Source organism: Linderina pennispora (assembly GCF_002104995.1).
Source record: "Linderina pennispora strain ATCC 12442 chromosome Unknown DL89scaffold_1, whole genome shotgun sequence".
Lineage (NCBI taxonomy): Eukaryota > Fungi > Kickxellomycota > Kickxellomycetes > Kickxellales > Kickxellaceae > Linderina > Linderina pennispora.
Window position 1 is genome coordinate 2,932,419 of NW_024468249.1, and position 20,223 is coordinate 2,952,641.

The 20,223-nt window shown below is 54.7% G+C and overlaps 9 protein-coding genes across 9 annotated transcripts; 5 read left to right on the top strand and 4 right to left on the bottom strand.

Moving 5' to 3' along the window:
* The first annotated feature begins 343 nt into the window (after positions 1 to 343).
* On the top strand, positions 344 to 1,967 carry DL89DRAFT_24087 (general substrate transporter). Its single transcript, XM_040885004.1, has one exon. The coding sequence runs from the start codon at positions 416 to 418 to the stop codon at positions 1,919 to 1,921; it is 1,506 nt and encodes a 501-aa protein (XP_040748106.1). The 5' UTR covers positions 344 to 415; the 3' UTR covers positions 1,922 to 1,967.
* Positions 1,968 to 2,390: 423 nt separating this feature from the next.
* Positions 2,391 to 3,466, top strand: DL89DRAFT_24089 (trypsin-like serine protease). Its single transcript, XM_040885005.1, has one exon. It carries the CDS (start codon positions 2,465 to 2,467, stop codon positions 3,314 to 3,316), a length of 852 nt encoding a protein of 283 aa, XP_040748107.1. The 5' UTR covers positions 2,391 to 2,464; the 3' UTR covers positions 3,317 to 3,466.
* A 1-nt stretch (position 3,467) lies between these two features.
* Positions 3,468 to 4,246, top strand: DL89DRAFT_24090 (Ssu72-like protein). The gene has a single exon (XM_040885006.1). It carries the CDS (start codon positions 3,523 to 3,525, stop codon positions 4,093 to 4,095), a length of 573 nt encoding a protein of 190 aa, XP_040748108.1. The 5' UTR covers positions 3,468 to 3,522; the 3' UTR covers positions 4,096 to 4,246.
* Positions 4,247 to 4,434: 188 nt separating this feature from the next.
* DL89DRAFT_264679 (uncharacterized protein) lies at positions 4,435 to 5,189 on the top strand. Its single transcript, XM_040886342.1, has 2 exons — positions 4,435 to 4,455; positions 4,551 to 5,189. Exon 2 carries the CDS (start codon positions 4,560 to 4,562, stop codon positions 4,872 to 4,874), a length of 315 nt encoding a protein of 104 aa, XP_040748109.1. The 5' UTR covers positions 4,435 to 4,455; positions 4,551 to 4,559; the 3' UTR covers positions 4,875 to 5,189.
* On the bottom strand, positions 4,914 to 6,651 carry DL89DRAFT_264681 (cysteine desulfurase). Its single transcript, XM_040886343.1, has one exon. It carries the CDS (start codon positions 6,579 to 6,581, stop codon positions 5,223 to 5,225), a length of 1,359 nt encoding a protein of 452 aa, XP_040748110.1. The 5' UTR covers positions 6,582 to 6,651; the 3' UTR covers positions 4,914 to 5,222.
* Positions 6,652 to 8,440: 1,789 nt separating this feature from the next.
* DL89DRAFT_290359 (uncharacterized protein) lies at positions 8,441 to 10,735 on the top strand (the record flags this gene model as incomplete). The annotated part of the gene is made up of 8 exons (XM_040890075.1): positions 8,441 to 8,800; positions 8,832 to 9,005; positions 9,064 to 9,411; positions 9,462 to 9,539; positions 9,571 to 9,695; positions 9,737 to 10,193; positions 10,231 to 10,497; positions 10,553 to 10,735. The coding sequence occupies 8 exons, from the start codon at positions 8,441 to 8,443 to the stop codon at positions 10,733 to 10,735; spliced, it is 1,992 nt and encodes a 663-aa protein (XP_040748111.1).
* A 549-nt stretch (positions 10,736 to 11,284) lies between these two features.
* On the bottom strand, positions 11,285 to 12,013 carry DL89DRAFT_254668 (uncharacterized protein; the record flags this gene model as incomplete). The annotated part of the gene is made up of 1 exon (XM_040885291.1): positions 11,285 to 12,013. One exon carries the CDS (start codon positions 12,011 to 12,013, stop codon positions 11,285 to 11,287), a length of 729 nt encoding a protein of 242 aa, XP_040748112.1.
* A 1,044-nt stretch (positions 12,014 to 13,057) lies between these two features.
* Positions 13,058 to 14,167, bottom strand: DL89DRAFT_24095 (uncharacterized protein). The gene has a single exon (XM_040885007.1). It carries the CDS (start codon positions 13,976 to 13,978, stop codon positions 13,367 to 13,369), a length of 612 nt encoding a protein of 203 aa, XP_040748113.1. The 5' UTR covers positions 13,979 to 14,167; the 3' UTR covers positions 13,058 to 13,366.
* A 221-nt stretch (positions 14,168 to 14,388) lies between these two features.
* DL89DRAFT_232293 (uncharacterized protein) lies at positions 14,389 to 19,062 on the bottom strand. The gene is made up of 2 exons (XM_040884923.1): positions 18,844 to 19,062; positions 14,389 to 18,752 (listed from the first exon to the last, which is right to left on the bottom strand). Exons 1-2 carry the CDS (start codon positions 18,989 to 18,991, stop codon positions 14,584 to 14,586), a joined length of 4,317 nt encoding a protein of 1,438 aa, XP_040748114.1. The 5' UTR covers positions 18,992 to 19,062; the 3' UTR covers positions 14,389 to 14,583.
* Between the last annotated feature and the right edge of the window lie 1,161 nt (positions 19,063 to 20,223).

A 20,223-nucleotide genomic window follows, 5' to 3' on the forward strand; every position in this document is an offset into this window, starting at 1 on the left:
GGAAGCTCGTCTGGAGATGGTCTGAAGTCGTCACTGGAACTACTCGACCCAATTGCCCAGTGCTGCCCTCACGCAGCCCAGGCGTCGCCCGACCTTTGCTCTAGCGAGTAGAAAAAGTTGCGGGTGCCAGTGTAACAGACCTGATTTCTAGAACACCTATTTTTCGCTGTCATGACTTGTGCTAGGCGCAGACACAGGCCCCTCACAAATATGCGCGAGTACAAACTTTGCTGGTTTCCGACATGTACATCTCAAGACAAAATCGATATAAAACGTCAGCACCATGGCCTGTAAAATACCTGAATTCTCCATCCTACAACACCAAAAAAGCGGCCATGCCCTACTAATACCAACTATTCCCTCTACGACTACCTATTTGTATACCTTTATTGCTACCATTTAAACTCTGTTAACCATGTCTGTTGACTCGCGTACGCTCAGCGTGACAAAGTACCAGTGCTTCTGTGCCATGATGGCAGCCCTGGGCAGTGTCAACTTTGGCTGGAACATTGGTGTCATCAACATTCCCGGCGACGTTATCTCCAACTGTGTGACCGGCGAGAAGCACTACAACGGACCCTTCCCCTCGTGTATCCCGACCGAGTCCACCATCTGGGGTGTGGCTGTCGGCTGCTTTGCTATCGGCGCTCTGATCGGCACCATTGCCGGCAACCCTATCTCCGACAAGTTTGGTCGCAAGTTCGTGCTCACCTGGGGCCCGCTGCTTGCCCTGGTCGGCGGTGTCCTTCTCTCGACCACCACATCTCTGGGCCAGCTGATTGTCGGCCGCCTGTTTGTCGGTTTCGCTGCTGGCTTCTGTAACGGTGCCCTGTCGGTCTATGTCGGCGAAATCACCACTCCCAAGGCTCGCGATATCCTCGGCGGAACCCTCCAGCTGGCCACCAATGTGGGTATTCTGCTGGCCAACGCCGTCTCGCTCGGCCTCGCCAAGCCCCCTCTGTGGCGCATCCTATTCGGTATCACTGGTGTCATTGGCGTTGCCACCACCCTGCTGTTCCCCATCTGTGTCGAGTCGCCCAAGTGGCTCGTCTCTCATGGCCGCGTCGAGGAGGCCCGTGCTGCTCTGATTAAGCTGCGCAAGGGCGCTGACATCGAGCAGGAGCTTCAGGACATGGTTGACGACGATGCCAAGGCACAGGCTCGCGCTGAAGAGGCCCCCAAGGTGAATGTCATGGATCTCATTCTTGGCCACACTCCCGACAACCTCCGCCACCAGTTCATCGTTGTCTGTATGCTCATGTTCTTCCAGCAGATGTCCGGTATCAATGCTGTCATTTTCTACTCGACCCAGATCTTCAACCGCACCACCAAGGACGACCCGTCGCAGATCCCGACCACTGCCCAGATCCTGTCGTGCGTCATTTCGATTGTTGCTGCCATTTTCACGTTCGTCGGCATGCTGTTGGGCGCTCGCTTCGGCCGTCGTACCCTGATGCTGCTGTCGCACGGTACCATGGCTCTCTTCTCGATGCTGATGGCTGTTGGCTCCATCAAGGGCATTGACGGCCTTGTCATCACTATGGTCTTCCTGTACAACGTGTTCTTCAACTTTGGTGTCGGTCCCCTGCCCTGGGCTGCTGCTGCCGAGATGACCCCGGCCTACGCCATGTCGGCCATGGCTGCCATTGGCGGTGCAGTCAATTACCTGTTCACCTTCGCTATCGGTGTCTACTTCTCGCCGATGCAGGAGGCTATGGGCGACTACACCTTTTTCTTCTTCATGGGCTTCAACATCGCTGCCTTTGTCTTCTGCTTCTTCTTCCTGCCTGAGACCAAGGGGCTCAAGGCTGAGGACGTTGTCGCTGTCCACTCGGTTGGCTTCCACTGTGTCCTCGGCAGCCGCTACCAGATCCGCGCCTCCAAAGACAACGACGATATCAGCAAGACCGAGTATGCCTAAGCTACTCTCTTTCTTTCCTGTAGACTATGTATCTCTTTTGTTTTCCTACTGTCTTGATAATAAAGCAGCTCTCCTTCAAAGCTACATGCGGGCTAGCACCTGTCTTTGCAAAACATCAGTGTGGACAATCACGACAACAACCAGCAATCGGTTGAGCTGGCCAAGAGATAATGATTACTACATACATCTGTAGCATTTGACATCCAGTAATAACCGGTATGGTACTTGCGATCCTGATTTGCTTCTAAAAATAATTTGGCTACATCCAAAACAAGATGCGCTGGTTCCTTGCACAATAGAGCACACATAAGCGAGCTGTGATTTCCTGCAAGTATTCTGCAGACGATCTATTTTTAGTACCGGCCAAGTATCGAGAAGAAGCATGCCATGAAAATGCGTTTGCCATGTTCCAAAGCAGCCGATGGTATAAAAGCTCGGTACAAAGGCCGCCCAGCACCACTGCACAACAGTGTACTTCAGCAACCCTCTTCTGCCTTCCTCCCACGACCAAGGTAAAATCCTACATTTTGATAGCTGCTAGCCATGAATATTTTGACTGTCGCGGTATCGCTTGCACTTGCCTCTGCCCAGGTACAGGCGCTCGGCTGGAGCTTCAACAAGCGTGTTATTGGCGGCGGAAGTGCCTCGCCTGAAGAGTTTCCCTTTCTTGTAACAATCTCGCGCACCACCGACAAAGGGATCGAGTTCATCTGCGGCGGATCGATAATCCACAAGCACGTCATTGTCACAGCAGCCAGCTGCTTCACCAACGGAACCACTGGCGATGTGGTATCACCGAGCAGACTGCTGGTCGGATTCGGAAACCACAACCGTAAAAAGCAGCTACTATACCCTGCCATTGACCTTGTTGTTCACCCAGAATATGAGCCAAAGGGAAACGCGAACAATATTGCCCTGGTTTCCGTCCCAGCTTTGCCACTGGATAACAGCAACGTTGCAAAGATCCCTGTATTCAAGGGCAAGGTTGTTGATGGCTCGGCAATGAACTTTGCTGGCTGGGGAAGCAGGACCAACGCTACCAAAAATGACACATCGTCAGACATTCTGAGAAAAACCATCGTCAAGGTGGGCTCATCCGACAAGTGCAGGAAGTATCTCAAGGGATTCCAGACCAGCAACGGCCCGCAGACATGTACACAGAACAGCCTGACACCGAACTCTGGTGCATGTGGGCGCGACTGGGGATCGGGTCTTGTTGGTTTCGTGAAGAACAAGCCGTACCTGATTGGGTTGGCAAGTCACGGAACTGATCCTGATCAGAAAGGCAGCCAGGCTTGTGCTCAGCCCACGGGCTTTGGAGTGTACACGCATGTAAATTACTACATTGGCTTTATCGCCAACACTACGAACCTCCCTGCCTCGACATTTTACTAATTGTTTTTTGTATAAAGAATCCAGCACCTGCGAAAACAACCAGTAAAAGGCCGCATCATGTGATACCCATATATCTTATAAAAAAACCAACCACATGTATATATGAGAAGCAAAACGTTTTCGAATCGTTTTGTTTTTGGTTTATCATTACATCTCCCACACCTTACCCTATACTCCACGTACTACTTCATTTGCAGCCTTTGAAAATGGTAAAATTTGCTGTAATCTGCGCGAGTAACATGAATCGCAGCATGGAGGGCCACTACCAGCTGAAGAAGCACGGCTACAACATCTGCTCGTACGGCACAGGCACACAGGTGCGCCTCCCCGGCCCGTCGCAAGACAGGCCGAACGTGTACGAATTCGGCACACCGTACAACCGCATCTACAGCGAGCTGAAAATGCAGGACCAGAACCTGTATACCCGCAACGGGCTGCTGATGATGCTCGACCGCAACCGCAAGGTGAAGGAGGCACCGCAGCGGTTCCAGCTAGAGCGTGACTCGCACGACATTATTTTTACGTGCGAGGAGAAGGTTTTTGATGCGGTGTGCGAGGAGATTTTCTCCAGAGGCGGGACGCTGAGTCGGCCGGTGCATGTTATTAATATTGAGATTAAAGATAACCACGATGAGGCGGTTAAGGGCGGGAAGACGATCCTGGAGCTGGCGCGGCTGATCATCGAGTCGGACGACTTGGAGCGTGACATGGACAGCATTGTTGAGGATGTGCAGAGCAGGTTCCCGCACAAGCTTCTGTACACGGTTGCGTTCTACTGAGAGCAGTGCCTTTTCTTGGCTGAGAAGAATATATGTAGTTTTGCCTTGTGTCAACACAAGTTGTGAGCGCGGGTGTGCCAGTTTCCATATTTCAGACCGATCAGGCTTCCAAACTAAATAAGCACAGTAGTTTTTTTTGCAGGATTTTAGAGTTTTCAGCAAAGACAAAAAATTCGTACACAATTCAGAGACGCAAGAATGGAGCATAGAGTCACAGCAGACGAGCTAGAATACATGGAGATTGCGGCACAGATGCTGGAGCTGCCGACGGCAGCGGTATTGTCTGGCATGGCGCTGTTACACAGGTATCGGCGGAATGTCAGCAAGAGCGGGCTGGCAGCCGACCCCCTGGACCCCAAGGCACGTACAACATTATATGGGCCTGACCACGCAGCCCTGGCATAACAGCAATTCTCATACACCAAGGCATACGTGTGCTCTTTCTTGTATTGTAGATATGTATGATGGTGTGCATCTACTTGGCAACGAAGATCACGGAAGAGCCACGCAAACAGCGCGACATCATCAACGTTGGGTACAAAATAGCGAATCCCTCACAGGCATTCCTGGCAGTTGGCGACACACTGAACGCGCTGCGCGAGACCATGGACAAGGCAGAGCTGGTCGTGCTACGTGTGCTTGGATTCAATGTGGACGTGGATCTGCCACACCGGTGGATAGTGCAGATTGTGTACGGCATGGCGTGGTGGGCGGACAAGGGCATCCCGCCAGACGACACCGGTAAGTGGCAAATGGCATGCCAAGTAAAGCTGCAATAACGAGACATGCTCAAGCAGAACAAACATGTGGTGGCCGTAGAACGTATTGGTGTGCAAGTCAAGAATGTGGCACGCACGGCATGGCGTATGGCTAGCGATGCAGTCAGGGCCGGGCTGCTGGACGATTCGGGGTCATCGCGGAGACTCGGGGCAGCATGCGTGGTGCTGGCGATGGAAATCAACGGGGTTCCGCTGCCAGCGCGCGACCTCAGCGAGTGGGCAGACATGTGGGCCAAGACATCCAGCCGGCGACTCAGCGAGACTTGCGGTGTGCTGGAGCAAAAGATCCGACTGCGCATATAGGAGATTTGGAATATATTTTTATGTGGCAGTGGACGAACTAGTCATTTAGTGCTGCGACCACTCGATGCTCTTCAGGTCGATGCCCTCCTGGAACATCTCCCACAGCGGGCTCATCTCGCGCAGACGCTCGACGTGAGCAGCGACGTTCTGCACGACATAGTCAACCTCGCTCTCGGTGGTGAAGCGGCCGAGGCCAAAGCGAATGGACGAGTGGGCCATGTCGTCCTCGGCGCCCAGAGCACGCAGCACATAGGACGGCTCGAGCGACGCCGACGTGCAGGCAGAGCCAGACGACAGGGCAACGTTCTTGAGTGCCATCAGCAGCGACTCGCCCTCAACGAAGGAGAAGGACAGGTTGACGCAGCCCGGGTACATGTGGTTGGGGTTGCCATTGCGCACCACGTGCGAAACACGCGACTGGATGCCGTCGATGAGGCGGCAGGCGAGGCTGGAGATGTGGGCGTAGTCATACGCAGCCTCGCGCTGAGCCAGGGCAGCAGCAGCACCCATGCCGACCACTAGCGGCGACGGAACCGTGCCGCTGCGCAGCCCGCGCTCCTGACCACCGCCGGTCATGATTGGCTCGAGCCGCACGCGCGGGCGGCGACGCACAAACATAGCGCCGACGCCCTTGGGGCCGTAGAGCTTGTGGCCCGAGATGCTCATCAGGTCGATGTTCATCTCGTTGACGTCCAGCGGGATCTTGCCAGCAGCCTGCGCGGCGTCGGTGTGGAAGAACACGCGGCGCTCGCGGCACAGGCGGCCGATCTCCTTGATGTCCTGGACCACGCCGATCTCGTTGTTGACGGCCATGATCGAGACCAGCGATGTGGTGGGCCGGATCTCGCGCTTCAGCTGATCCAGATCAATGCGTCCGCCCTTGTCGACCGGCAGATACGTCACCTCGATGCCCTCCTCCTGCAGCACGCGGCACGAGTCCAGCACGCACTTGTGCTCGGTCTGGCTGGTAATGACGTGGTTCTTCTTGCCCTTGTAGAACCGCGCCACGCCCTTGATCGCCGTGTTGTTCGCCTCCGTGGCTCCCGACGTGAAGATGATTTCTTTGGGGTGGGCTCCGATCAGATTAGCCACCTGCTCGCGCGCTGTGTCCACCGCATGCTCAGTCTCCCATCCGTACTTGTGCGTGCGCGAGTGCGGGTTGCCGTACTCCTCGGTCATATACGGCATCATGGCATCCAGCACGCGCGGGTCCAGCGGCGTCGTTGCCTGTGCGTCCAGGTAGATCGGCATCGTGTTTGAGTCCAGCGCTTCAGTGGGCTTGTTGTGGTTGGCCACCGGCTCGGCTGCATAGCGAGTGCGCGTCGTGGTCGACAGCAGTCTCGATGTGCGCAGGCCGGCGGTGCGGACCCGAGGCGCAAGTGTCCTCAGTGCATTTGTCAACATTGCTTGGTGTTAATAGTGAGTGCCTACGAGCAAGAAAAAAAAAAAACGGAATTTGGGTGGGCAATAGGAAATGGAATGGAAAAGAACAGCCTGTCAGACGATAAGAGGAGAAAAATCCGGAGCTGGCAGCGGCGAATAGTCACAGCACGGCTTATTTTTTTGCCATCGCTGACAAAAGCCTGCACCCATGCTTGGCAGCGGAGCCGAAGCAAAAAGCGAGCCGCTGAGCCGGCGAGCCGCATGCACAAGGTACCCGGCTCGTGCAGAGGGACTGGCGTCCCTGAATGGGTTGGGTGCTGCCCTCACATGACAGCATGCCTGGCTCATTAAACGTGACGCTGCCAGCCCAAAGCCATCTGGGAGAAAAATATCCGCCGTGTGGCAGCAGTTCACTGAAGCTGGTGCGGCGGCGAGCTAGGCCAGGACTAGCAGGCTGAAGTGGGAAATTGCGGGAGTGTGTCCCATGTGGCTTCCTCTATTTACCTTCTGGGCCGGATGTTGTTGTTGTTGTCAGTGCCTGCTGTGGGTGGATCAAGAAGTTTAAAAATAACGATTTGTTGTGGACGGAGCAGGCACACCAGTCTTTTCCTAATTTAGACAGATGTACATTGAAGCGAGGTGGGCGGGCCACCGGTTCAGCAAAACCGATGTTTGCGTGTTTATGGCCCGCAATTCAAGCTCCGACAGGAGGGAAACCGGGCGGCAACTACGACGATACACAATAAACGCAGTGCCGCCGATTACTTCCTGTTCCCAGGAACCCGAGTCCTATTTTTAATTAGGCACGTCATCGGGTCGCCCAGAACAGCACGGAGCGGAGGGACTGGGGCCTGCTGCTCACAGTGGGAATTGGACGAGGGGAGGGAACAGTGCGCCTTGCATGGCTCGCCGCTTGTCGACTGCGAGAAAAAGCAATACAGCAATAGGAATGTTTGTACTCCGTCGTGTGCGCTTTTACTCGGGGTTCCTTTTTGGACGCCGGCGTGTTTGACTCGAGGCGAAACGGAAACAACACGGGCGCAAGCCGCCACTCCTGGGGCTTACTTGTCCGATGGCAGAGCCTTGCTCTCCCCCAAGAGCACACCCCTCAACAGAAAATTGGATGATAGAATCGCTTCAAATAAACGTGCAGGCGGAAATTTCCTCCTTTTGCTGGCCCACCTTTTCTCCTCTTGGCTTCTTGTTCAAGCTGGCATCCTGTATTCATTCTTTCTCCTCTTCTCTGCCGCCCTACTACTTATTGTTTATCCACACGAAAAGAATAAACCCAGCGCGCGCAGACCTTTGCTCCGCAATACTCCTCCAGGGCCCCTCGTTCTGCCCTCGTATTCCCCTCGCTGTAATCCCGCAATCGCTCGTATTCATTTTCAACACACAATCTCTCTTTGGCTGAGGGGCAAATCATCGTAGCACATACGCTCCCCCTCCTCCTCGTTATTTGTTAGATTTCCAACCCGCGCCCCACCACGCAGGCTCTAACTTTCTGCTTTCCCTCTCCATACGTACTGTGCATCCTCCAAGTATTTTCAAACTCCACACCGGCCCTGCAAGAAAAGCTTTTTTGTAGGGAGCAGGGTTTAACAAACATTCCTGCTCGTCCTTTTTATCTGCACACGCATTTTTCTTTGCTTTCTTTTCCTTCTGTCGCTTCGATTCACTCTTTCTCAACCGCCGCCTTTCTTTTTCACTCTCTTCCCATCCCTTGCCACACATACACAAATCACTCGCCCCGTTCCAGTTACAAGTATCCTCATCCTTTTTCCTTGATTTTTTCACAAGCGGCTGCGTATATTCCATCCCATCCCTTTTTATATTCTTACTGACAGTATAGACACCCCCCGTTCACCTATTTCCAGCTGATGGCATACTCGACGCCATATCTGCATCAGACTGCCACCGCAGCGGGTGGTGCCAGCGGTGGTGGTGGTGGTAGCGGTGCCAGCGCCAGTGAATTCAAATTCGGCCCGGGGCAAGACTTCCGGCGCCTGTCCTTGTTTGATCCCGCAAGGATTGACACCTCTGGTGTGACACCGCCGCCACTGTCAAACAATGCCGCCGCCCCATCTACTATAGGCTGGAGTGGGCAGTCTGCGGCTGCGCAGTACAAGGCCATCAGCAGCACTACACTCGGGCAGCAGCAGCAGCAGCAGCAGCAGCAGCAGGCGTCAGCAAGCCAGCTGTGGATGGGCGACATTGAGCCGTGGATGGACGAGGAGTGTGTGCGGCCAGATCTGGGCGCGCATGGGCGAGCACGTGGCGGTGAAGATGATCCGGGACCGGCTAACAGGCGGGCCGGCCAATTACTGCTTCGTGGAGGTCGCCTCGCCTGCAGACGCCGAGCGGCTGCTAGCCACACACAACGGCGCGCCGATGCCAATGCCGTTCCTGCGCGCCTTCCGCCTCAACCGGGCGGCAGGCGCCATGGTGCCTGGCAGCAGGCGCCGCGCCGCTGGCATCCAGCCATGTAGGTGATGCGGCCGAGTTCTCGCTGTTTGTCGGCGACCTGGCTCCTGAGGTCTCCGATGTGTTGCTGGCCAGCGAGTTCCGCAGCCGCTATGCATCGGTGCGCACAGCCAAGGTCGTGGTGGACCCTGTGACAGCGGTGCCGCGTGGGTACGGCTTCGTGCGGTTCGCCGACGAGCATGAGCACCAGCGCGCGCTGGTTGAGATGCAGGGCTGGCTGATTGGCTCGCGCCCGGTGCGTGTCTCGGCAGCGACGCCCAAGCGCGGAACGGTAGCAGTCGAGCCGGTGCGCGACGGAGCCGGTTCGCCGGCGTCGTCGGCGTCGAGCGACGGCAGCAACGAGTCGTACAACCCGGCCAACCGACCCGTTCAACACCACCAGTGTTTGTGGGCGGGCTGATGGGGCCGGTGAGCGAGCACGAGCTGCACGACTTCTTTGCCACGCACGGCGAGGTTGTCTACTGCAAGATCCCGCCGAACCGCGGCTGCGGCTTCGTCACCTTCGCCAAGCGCTGCGTGTGCTGAGGCCGCCATGCGGGCTCTCAACGGCCACCTACTGGGCGGCTCGCGCGTGCGGCTCAGCTGGGGCCGGATCACAGAGCCATGCCCGGCACAACCACCGGCGGAACCAGATCCACCACCGTGCCAGCTGTCAGCGGTGCTGATGCTACGCCAGTCCGTCGCTCGGCCAGCTTTGGTAAGCACCCCGCGCAGCAGCTGGGGCTGGGGCTCACCTCTGCCGATGCTTGTGCCGTGCAACGCCCGCTGCAGCTGGCCATGCCGCTGCTGGCTGCCAATGCTCCGCCGCCCGCGCTGCTGGTTCCACCCGGCCCACCGTACCAGCATCCGCCTGAGACGTATACACCGCAGGGCTTCTACAATGCATCACCCATGCATGCTGGCGCCCTCGAGTTCTTTGCCACGCCTACCACACCACACGCCCCGCATCCACAGCAGCAGCACTGCTACTACGAGCCGTCGATGCTGTCGACTCCCGTGGCAGGTGCTCTTGACTCGCCGCTGTACTTTTCCTCCAGCCAGCACGTACTGGGCCCAGCCCACGCCCGCAACGCCAGCGCGCAGCTCGACTCGAGCATGCCGTTCCTTGCCGGACGACCATCACGCCCCGCGCTACGACTCCCACCGCCTGTCGGCCCCTGGAATGCTGGTGCCCAGCCCCGGTGAGTTCCTAAGCCGCCGCCTGAGTGTGCTGGCCCTCAGCTCCCACCGTAGCTCCACCAACAGCCCCGAGGCTGCTAAGCAGCAACAGCAGCAACAGCAGCAACAGCCGCAGCAACAGCAACAGCCACCACCCATTGAGCGCCGCCCCAGCGTCGGCGTCATAGGCCAGCGCCGTCTGTCTGTCCGCCCCACGCTGCAGCACTCGCAGAGCCTGATCTTCCCATCGTCTTCCAGCGACAAGCCGGCTGCTGCCTTTGGTGCCTTCGACGCTGTGGGGCTCTCTCACCGGCAACCCGCCTGGATACTCGCCAACCCTGAACCCACAGCCCGGCGACGCTGCAAACAAGTCGGCTGCGCTGTCGACGCCTGTGTCGTCCACTCGCTCGTCGACCTCGTCGCTGTCGCTGCTTGCCGTCAAGCCCCATGCTGTCAGTGCCGTGGACTCGGCCATTGGCTTTGCCGACAATGCCGAGCATGCGTCGCTGACCGGGTCCTTTAGAATCCTCTAGATAGCTGTCCGGGATATCCTCCGCCATTGTCCACCCCTGGCAGTCCCTATTTGGCAAGCGAGGGGTCGTCCCGTGTTGCCCGGTTTACTACGACTCGGCATGCACCTGCTAAGCCTCGTTCCGCTCCTGCCTTCTGTGCTTTGTTTCCATTGTCTCTCCCACCCACTACACGTTCTCAACTTCTGGCATATCCTCTTACCCCCCACCATTTGACTTATTACTTTTTCTTTTGTACAAGTTTTCTTCTCGCTCTCACAATTTGCTTTTGTTTGCGCTTCAGCCCGAAATTCCACGTAGCGTCAATATTTTTGAACAACCCCCCAATGCCTTTCATACTACCAACCATACAAAAAAATAAAAAATTTTACCTGATGATCGGCCTTGCAGTCTTGGCAGCTTTCAGACTCCGCTCTTTCTGCATAGGATACCAGGTGATCTCGAATACTGTGCGCTCAAAAAGCGGAACACTTTCAGAGGAAAGCGACTTTGCCGCGTGAATCATTCCTCATCCCCAGAACGGCCTGCACCATGAATAGGCGTGTCCAATGCTCAGCACCTTGCTCCCCACCGCTGTGCTATGCCTGGTTCTGGATGACAATGGTTTTTTTGCCCGCTCTGCTCTGCTACCATCGGGTGGATAGTGGCCAGGGCAAACTGGGGGCCAGCGAATCCGCCATAACCACTGCCGGCAACAGCGCTGGCCTGACGCTGGCCATTCGCAAACAAAACATCGCTGCTGCGCCTGTGGGTCCCATTTATTATGCCGTTGTTGACAGCTCTAGGAGGAACAAAGGCAGAGCCCCCGACCGGGGTAGCGAACCTGCCGGAGACAAATCCGGGCGGAACAAACCGAGAAATATCGGGAGCTGCCTTACCGCCATTATTGCTAAGAACAACATCATTGCTGCAGTGAATGAACCCACCAGCACTGGATGTGCTATGCACTGGGCCGAGCTGGTTAGTCTCGCCGCTGGCCGCCCATCCATCGCCACCTTTGATATGCGACTGTGACGGATTGTTGATTGTATTTCCTCTAGACACATCGCTAGTCTTTATGTTCGAGATCGACGACCCAATAATGCTATTGAAGCCATTACTGCTCTGTCCGGGCCTGGATCCCTCAGCGAAGAGTGATCCACCTGACTGCCAGCCAAAGTTGACATTAGGGCCCGAGATTGCATTTGGGCTGGCGATTATGCTAGGACCATTGGCGGAACTGATCTCTTGGGCGATGGCAGTGGTGGAGGCAAAAGAAAGGAGGACAGTGGCCGAGCGCATATCTGAGAAGTGCAATTAGGACATGGGTGAGCAGGTGGCAAGAAGTGACTTTTTTTGCTAATAGGAAGAGCTACCAAGTTTCTTGAGGGGCCTTTGCTGTAACTCATAGCTGTAACCTTTTATACAATATTAGACCTACTTTGCACGCGATGTGAGCTCGGCTGCTGGTCAGCATGGTTTGACACGTCGATAAAAGCATCACAGCGAACCGGTCATTTGAACGTGTCGGATGGTTGTTGGTGCAATGTCGATCATGGACATCTCCCACCTTGGTGGCCTGCTCAGCGCGGGCGTTTCAGCGCTGGTTCGCTGCTGCTGGCAACAGAATCGCCTGCTGCTGTACGCCTCTTGCGCAGCCTCTTTGTTGCCGGAGTGGTGCCAGAAGCATTGGCAGCAATGGCCGTAGAACGGTGGAACTATTCAGAAACACCTCCTGAATCACAGAGTGACTGGAAACGAGTCTGAAGTTTAGAACTGCTGCGAGATCGCGGTTCAAGAGCCGAGACGAATAGGCCCGCCTGTATTGTGCCATGGCCCGCTTACATGACTCGCTTGTACAGCGGAGAAGGCCATGGCACTTCACAGTTGGGTTCTTCGATTTCTGGTAGGGCCGCGGGTTGGGAACATACCAGAATATCTGCAGCAACTTTTCGCAGCAGAACGGGCACATCGACGATGTCCGGAATTCGTCGATCCACAATATACGAAGGAGTAAAGGCAAATAAGGCTTTAACATATGGCTCCAGGTTCGATTTTACCAGTGGCTTTAATATATATTTAACCCCTCAAGGTCTGAATCCATTTACTTAAAGAGAGGCTGCTATTTTTAAGAGTTCACAGAGCGAGCCATGCATACTCACTGTGAGGCTCAAAAGAGCATAAATCCTTCCAGTCAATAAAAAATACTCTAGCGGACGGTTGAACATTTTTTTGGAGTATAAAGCTTATATTGCGGAGTTATCTCGGACGTAGCCTTTCTGCTGCTTAGAACCAACCTTTCACACCTCAGAAACTACTGCGTATTAATACAACAATCAATGAATATTGCCTAATGTTGACTGCCCAGTTGCACTGCTTTGCAGGCACAATGCGGATTTAATAACCAGCACAAGAACGTTGGTGATAAAAATACTCTTGGTTTGGCTATATGCTCTGTGTGCTAATTCAACCGAGCAGCAGACTACGTTCCAGTCGAGGTCATCGTGACAGGCTGTGAGCCATCATAGTACTGAAGTCCGGTTTTGGGGTTGCCGCCAAACTCCAGAATCGTCGGATATCCAGAATGGCAGACAGTTGCCATCATTTTACCAGTATAGGAACCTGATCTTCCCCTGATAGCAACATCAGCACAATTCATTTAAAACTCACGGTTGCCAATAGTGCTGACCCATGCCCACACAAATGCAGCCTTGTTTGGCCCTGGGATATTCGAGGGAAGCGCAAAGGAGAATGTGCGAAAATCGTTGGTCCCAGCATTGATAAGCACTTGCCGAGTCCCTGGTGCACAGCCGCGAACGTCCTGCCACCATCATACGACAGCGAGAACTCACAGTGACCACCCTCATGCGGAGCACCTCCAAGAGAGAACTTGACAGTTACGGTTTGGCTGGCAGTCCAGGTCCCAGCGGGCGACAACCACAGGATGGTATGCCTACATAGGGGCTGGTGGTAGCCAAAGGGGTGGCTATCGGGTAATCCAACAATATACCCGAAGGAAGGGAAGGGAAGGGAAGGGAAGGGAAGGGAAGGGCACTTCTCTCCACGTGGATAATATCTCGGGCATGGGGAAATCATCGCCATATGGGCGGAGGTGCTAGCAACCATGGATGCAATAAGGAGGGGTGAAGTTTGAATTTCCAGCGTATACCTGGGAATCAAGGATCCTGGTAAATACAAAGACACGGTCATCCTCATGCTGGCACCGCGTGGTTCCCTTAAAAGCATTTTCAAAACTAGCATATACATTGACCGCCAGAAAATAGCTCAAGCGCAGCAGATATGAGGTAGCGAGCAAGGAGGACAGTGATAGCTGCTGCTGTAGATACCATCCTGTAGATACCTGCACACTACGAAAAACTCGGCAGCAGCACCTAGGCACTCAGGCTATATCGTACTACTGCTAACTTTCCATGTCCTGCCAAGCATTACATATTTTGTCTAGCTATTAATTGGTAGAACCTCTAACACTAAGGCTAGGGACAGACTCCAAGCGCTAGAGTAACTCCCTCAGACTCTGCCCTTGTAACCTCTTTATCCCGAATAACCGGTCGGATTTCTGAAGAGTGGTTATATTAGCGCTGGATGGCACGTGTTGACATTGGAGTGTCGATCCACTCCCACGTCACCATGCCAACAACCAAACCACATAAAATCAGACCTCAGGCCGACCGGACCCTCCCCTTTTCCTTCAGTCAATCTTGTTTCATTTTTGATTTTAGCTCACATACACGCTCGTAAACACTCGTCCCATTCCTAAGGTTAACAGCACGCACTAGCCAGCAAAAGTAAAAGAAATAAGCGAATTATGAAAGGCTGAAGTGTGAAAAGCCGAAGTGTGAAATGGAAATTGCTCAGAGCTTCAGCTTCAAACGGCGCAAAGGCCTCTTCTTCTGCAGCCATGCGCGGACAGGACCGTACACTACAAGGATCTGCCACAGGTTGCCTGCGACCATATTGCCGAGTGAATAGCCCCACAACTTCCACTTGAAGTCAGAAGGCAAGATGTTGTGGCCAGTTGGGTTCTGGTACTCTTCGATAGACCAGGTCGGGCGCTTGTAGCCTTGGGCCACGATTGCATCGGGGTTGCCACAGTTTAGACGGAACGTGCACGAGAGACGGCTGGGCGGACCAAGCTCGGCGTACGAAAACATGATCAGCAGCAATGCAAACATGCCTAGCAGAGCCGGGTTATAGTACCACGCCCGGCGGTGGCGGTAGCCGTAGTTGACCAAGAACCCGTTGTTCATGAACTGGTAAATCAGCACATATGTCATGATTGCTGCCTCGTAGTTGTCACCAAGCAGATACCACTTCATCAAGTCCGAGGACGACGAGTCAAACTCGTGACAGCGGAACCACGGCTGCTGGTATGTCCACACCCACACGCACGCCATGAAGAGCCAGTTGATCACCACGACACCAATGACAGACGACATGATTTCGGGGCCCAAAAGACGCGCTGTGGGACGGAAGGGCGAGAGCTTCTTGGCCGGCGGCAGGAACGTGACGGTGATGGCCATGCTGGTAGCAATCAGCGAATCAATAACCATCCAGATCGGCTGTGACATGGAGTCGGCGTGGTAGAACGAGATCAGCTTCCCCATGGTCATTGTGGTGCCGTACAGAATCAGTGCGCGATAGTTGGCAAACGACGTTGACAGACCGGCACGGCTCTGGATCAGAAGCTCCACGCACGAGAAGATAGAGCGGTTGCTGGACGAGAACGGCGATACAATCGATGCCTCAGCATCCGACAGAGCCAGGCCAACATGAGCAGCACGCAATGCCCCGCAGTCGTTGCCACCATCGCCACACATAGCCGTGATACCGTGACCCATGTGCAGCTGCACGCAGCGTACCTTGTCGTTGGGCTTCATGCGCGCAAAGATACGCGTGTTGAGCAGAATAGGTGCCAGCTCGCCGGTCGAATCCATGTGCTGGAAGGCAGCGCTAGTCAGCGCCAGCTCGGTGGTCGGATACCCGTCAGGGCCAAGCTCGTTCGTGAGCGGTGCGATATCAGCCACCTCCTCGTCAGTGTCGACATCAGTCCATACTAATGTGCGTGTCTTTTTGTTGATATCGCCGAGCAGAACCTTGTTGTTCGGTGGGACCATACCGCACTGCCGCGCAATGTACACGCCAGTGAGGGCAGTGTCGCCAGTGATCATGACTGTGCGGGTGGACCCGTGCTTGAGCTCAGCAATAGCATCGGCTGTATCCTCCTTGAGCAGGTTCTTGAATACCAGCAGTCCGATCAAATCACAGCAGTCCTCGATTTCGTCCTGGGTCAGATCCTTAAGCTTCTCCAGAGTGATGTCCAGCTCCTTGTGTGCAACCGACAAAACATAGCAGCCCTCACGAGCCAGATTGGCGCATTGCTTGTCGTAGTCTGCAGGGATCGAGGGAGATCTAGCCGCCTGCTTGATGCGCTCAAACGAGCCCTTAACAAACACATGCAGCCTACCAGTCGTTTCATCCATGACAACGACTGACATCGAGGCGCGGGCATGGACAAACTCGAAGCGGCGGACGACATGCAGCTTGCCCAAGGACGAGCCGTCGGCAGGGATGATGGTGTCAAGGTACTTGGGGGCCGGATCGATGGTAGATTTTGACGCCCGGAACTGCTCAATGTCGACTGGATTTCCAATAAGCTGTCCGTTAAGGTCGGTGACAGCATGGCAGCTGGCAACGGCTTGCTGGAACAGGATACTGGTGTTTGGCAAGGCATTCTCGAAGCCTTGGAAAGCATTGCCGTCCACGCACTGGCCGCCGTAGAATTCCAGACCCTCCTTGGTCAGCGTGCCGGTCTTGTCGAAGCAGAAGATCTGCACCTTGCCGGCCATCATGATGCGCTGTGGGTCGACACAGAATATGCGCTTCTTCTTCAGCCGATACGCAGCCATCGACTGGCCAGCTACCAGACCGGCAGGCAGCAGCGGCGAGATGGCCTGCATTCCACAGAACGAGAAGTAGAACCACGTAGCCACAGGCGAGCCCTGGTAGAAGTAGATGGCAAAAGTCAGGCAGATGGCCAGAGTGTATATCAGCAGGATGACGAAGACGACCTTGAGCTGCTCGTTGAAAATAAACGACAGCGGCTGCGGGAACAGGATCTTGCGCACAAGCTTACCCTTGTCGGAGGCAGTACCAGTGCGGTGCACCAGCCCAAGCACGTGCTGGTCGGTCAGGAAGTCACCAGCCGAGTTTCCGACAGGCTGCACCTGGCTGATCACAGTGCCAGCATACAGCTGGTTGTTTTTGTTGGCCTCGACGCTGAATGGGGTGTCGTCGTTGCGAAGCGGGAACTTGCGCACAGGCAGGGGCTCGCCAGTCAGCGAGGACTCGTTGACGACGGCATTTCCGGAAATCAGAATGCAGTCGCACGACATGTGCATGCCGGTGGTTAGCTGGATGACGTCGCCTGGGACAAGATCACGTGAAGATATTTGCACCCAGTTGCCGTTGCGACGCACATGCACCTGATCGTCCTGCTCGGCCATGCGCTTGAGGCGTTCCTCGGACAGCTTGCGCACAGCGACCTTGAAGGTCATGGATAGTAGGATAATGCCGGTGTCGACAATGCCCACCTGCCAGTAGAAGTCGTAGTAGAACAGCAGGAGCGCCAGGACCTGGTAGAGCGAGATGAAGCTGGTGATCTCGCGCAGGAATGCGAAGAACCAGTTGGGAACCGACACCTCGATGAAGTTGGACCCCAGCAGCTCGGCGCGGTATTCGGCCTCCTCGGCCGTCAGACCGGTGTGCTTGGCAACGTAGTCGGCGTTGGTACGGCCTAGCTCGAACGAGAATGGTGCAAACTGGCCAGCCTCGTCGTCATACACAAAGCGCGTGCACTGGTATGTGAAGTACTTGCGGCCCTGAGCCGTCAGCTTCATCGGGACCGTTGCCACGTTCCAGTCCCAGCCAACAAAACGCTTGAAGATCTTGGCCAGGTAACGCACATTGTCGACCAGCACGCTGCGCTCGCTCTGCAGCATGATCTGGGGCTCCACACGGTGCTCGACACACACAACATGTCCGTCAATCGGCGCGGCGCGCAGGCGGAAGAAGTTACGCAGGCGGAACCGGTACACAGTCACAGTGACGATCATGAACACGAAGAAGCACCACAGGAAGATGAACGTCTGGTTGCCCAGCACGCAGTCGTTGTATGACAGGACACACGATGTCTTGTTTGCCTTGCCCGGCGGGAGGCTGCCGTAGTAGTCGGTTGTCAGTACAAACAGCCAGACCAGCCACACGAATCCCAGCGCCAGAAGCAGCCATGTCATAGCCGTGCCAAATATGTTGTTGCGGTATCCGGTCAAGCGCGTATTGTCCGAGTCAAATGATGTGTCGTCCTCATCCGACCCGACATCCGACCCGGCCGACGATTTGAGCTGAGTCTTCTCGGCTGATGTGCCAGCAGAGTTGCTCGCCTCGTCTGTGGGTGAGCTGCGGAAACCACGCTCACGGAACAGCTTGAAGGCATACCAGATGGCCAGCAGGCCAACATAGCCGAACAGGACTGTAAACGTGGCAATCCACATGGGCTCGCGGAACGTGTACATATGCTGCGGCTTCTTTTTCGGGCACTTGGCCCAGACACCCAGGAATCCAGAGTCGCTGGCAGACTGCTGCGGCCAGTTGGAGCCCCAGATTCCGTAGTCGTTGTTGTTGGAGAGCTCGGCGCTGGCAACGCACGCGTCAAACACCGTGTCGGTCGAGTTGAACGAGTAGAGGTTGGCAATGGTGACATTGGCAAACAGCGGGCACGGGACCAGGTCCTTGGCCGCTGACGGGAGGATTCCAGAGTCCCAGCCGCACGTGCACGGGTTAGTCTCGTCGATTTCCGCGGTGCAAGAGTCGTGGCATTTTCCGTCCTTACACAGCTGCTGGTTGTCGGGGCAAACAGCCTCGTTCGGACAGTTGCTAAGATCGTACACGCAAACCGCAGGGCACGCCCTTGACTGGTCCGTCTTTGGCGGGCAGAGGTCACCATTCGACTGATACTTGTTCACTATAGCACAGAAATCGCGACGGGTTAGCATCAGTGCTATGTACAAACAAATGGTGCAGTGCTATAGCAGTAGCCATCGATGACACCTTACCTTCATTCCACATCGGTTTACCCGACACTGTGGAGACAGCAGCCAGCAGTAGCAGCATGTGAAGTACAGCGGACCACATGCTGTGCCGGGCCAGCGGTGCACCAGAGTGCAGGCGACTAGAGCCGCCAGCACGAAGAGGTAATAACATTTCTTATGGAAAAAGGTCCCTGATAGTGTGCAATAAATAAAGAGGAAAAGGGGCGTCGTGGTGGGAACGAGGGACTCTTACAATGCACAGCCGGGAGCCGCTGAAAGCTTTTATATATATGTTCGCCACACCCCCTCTTCTTGCCTCCCTCCCTCCCCACTTGCCATTCCCATGAGATCCATTAAAGAGATTCTTCTGCAGCACCTTCCGCTGCATTTACTCCCAAACATGCCTATGAGAAAATGCTCAAAATCAGAACACCAGGCATTCTATAGAGCCAAATCCTTATGCATCAGGACAGGTAGGAGAATACAGCACTGGTGTCGATCGTGTCCGGTTTTTGAAACGGCTTTAAACCCCCCGTGCGACCCACGCTATGTTGCCCAGCATGCACTATGCGGTCATGGCTTGTGCCTGAGCGGCAATCAACTACGTCATGCTTGATTTTGTTAACGACTTTTGCTGGGTGCTGATTTGTCCAGAAAATCGATTTTGGCCTAAAGCAATCAGCAGCTAATTCCCTGATTCTGATTGGCTGGACCCGAGTCTGTGGCAATGACCGAGTGTAGGGCAGGTATACGACTCCCCCAAAAGCCGGTGTTTGGGGACATGACTACGCGGTGGATAGCCCTCAACATGCTAGACAGAGATTATAATGTGCGGTGGAAGAAAAGAGTAGCTATGCTTGCAAATACCCAGTATGCTTTCTTCGGTCGGATTCGCCAGTGTAATTGATGTCGTGCAACTACAGCAGCATCGGCACACTGGGCAAATTCCTATACTATGCTAGTATATACCGACCAATACTATACCACCAGTTCTTCCTGTATATTTTATACCTTTTGCGCAATATCATAAACTTTCAACGGTGGAAATGGCACAAAGAACTATGCAATTTGTTGTGTCTTGGGTATGATACTCTTAGATAGACAGCTTCCTGCAACTGTCTGGAATACGTTTACTCTCCAGGCGCCTTTCCACAGCATATATTGAACGTATGAAATATGGTATATGAAAGAACGAAGGAGGAATCGCCAGGCGAAAAGGGTGGGTGCCTATCTAAATAGTGGTGCTGGCTGCCTGGAATAGTATAGCTGGCCATTGTGGCCTAAGGGTCTTGATCCATGGGTTCTTGAAATCATAAGGATTTAGAACTATATTTTTGCTTGTAGTATAGTAAAGAAATCTGTGCCAACTATGAGCATAGACCACTTGTGGCTAGATTTAAATAA

What these genes read in the sequence shown, in the direction of transcription:
- DL89DRAFT_24087 (XM_040885004.1), top strand. Translation starts at nt 416, where the DNA reads ATGTCTGTTGACTCGCGTACGCTCAGCGTGACAAAGTACCAGTGCTTC.
- DL89DRAFT_24089 (XM_040885005.1), top strand. Translation starts at nt 2,465, where the DNA reads ATGAATATTTTGACTGTCGCGGTATCGCTTGCACTTGCCTCTGCCCAG.
- DL89DRAFT_24090 (XM_040885006.1), top strand. Translation starts at nt 3,523, where the DNA reads ATGGTAAAATTTGCTGTAATCTGCGCGAGTAACATGAATCGCAGCATG.
- DL89DRAFT_264679 (XM_040886342.1), top strand. Translation starts at nt 4,560, where the DNA reads ATGGTGTGCATCTACTTGGCAACGAAGATCACGGAAGAGCCACGCAAA.
- DL89DRAFT_264681 (XM_040886343.1), bottom strand. Translation starts at nt 6,581, where the DNA reads ATGTTGACAAATGCACTGAGGACACTTGCGCCTCGGGTCCGCACCGCC.
- DL89DRAFT_24095 (XM_040885007.1), bottom strand. Translation starts at nt 13,978, where the DNA reads ATGTATATGCTAGTTTTGAAAATGCTTTTAAGGGAACCACGCGGTGCC.
- DL89DRAFT_232293 (XM_040884923.1), bottom strand. Translation starts at nt 18,991, where the DNA reads ATGTTATTACCTCTTCGTGCTGGCGGCTCTAGTCGCCTGCACTCTGGT. An exon ending in TAAACCGATGTGGAATGAAG is followed by an intron (nt 18,753 to 18,843) that starts GTAAGGTGTCAT and finishes TCTGTGCTATAG; the next exon opens with TGAACAAGTATCAGTCGAAT.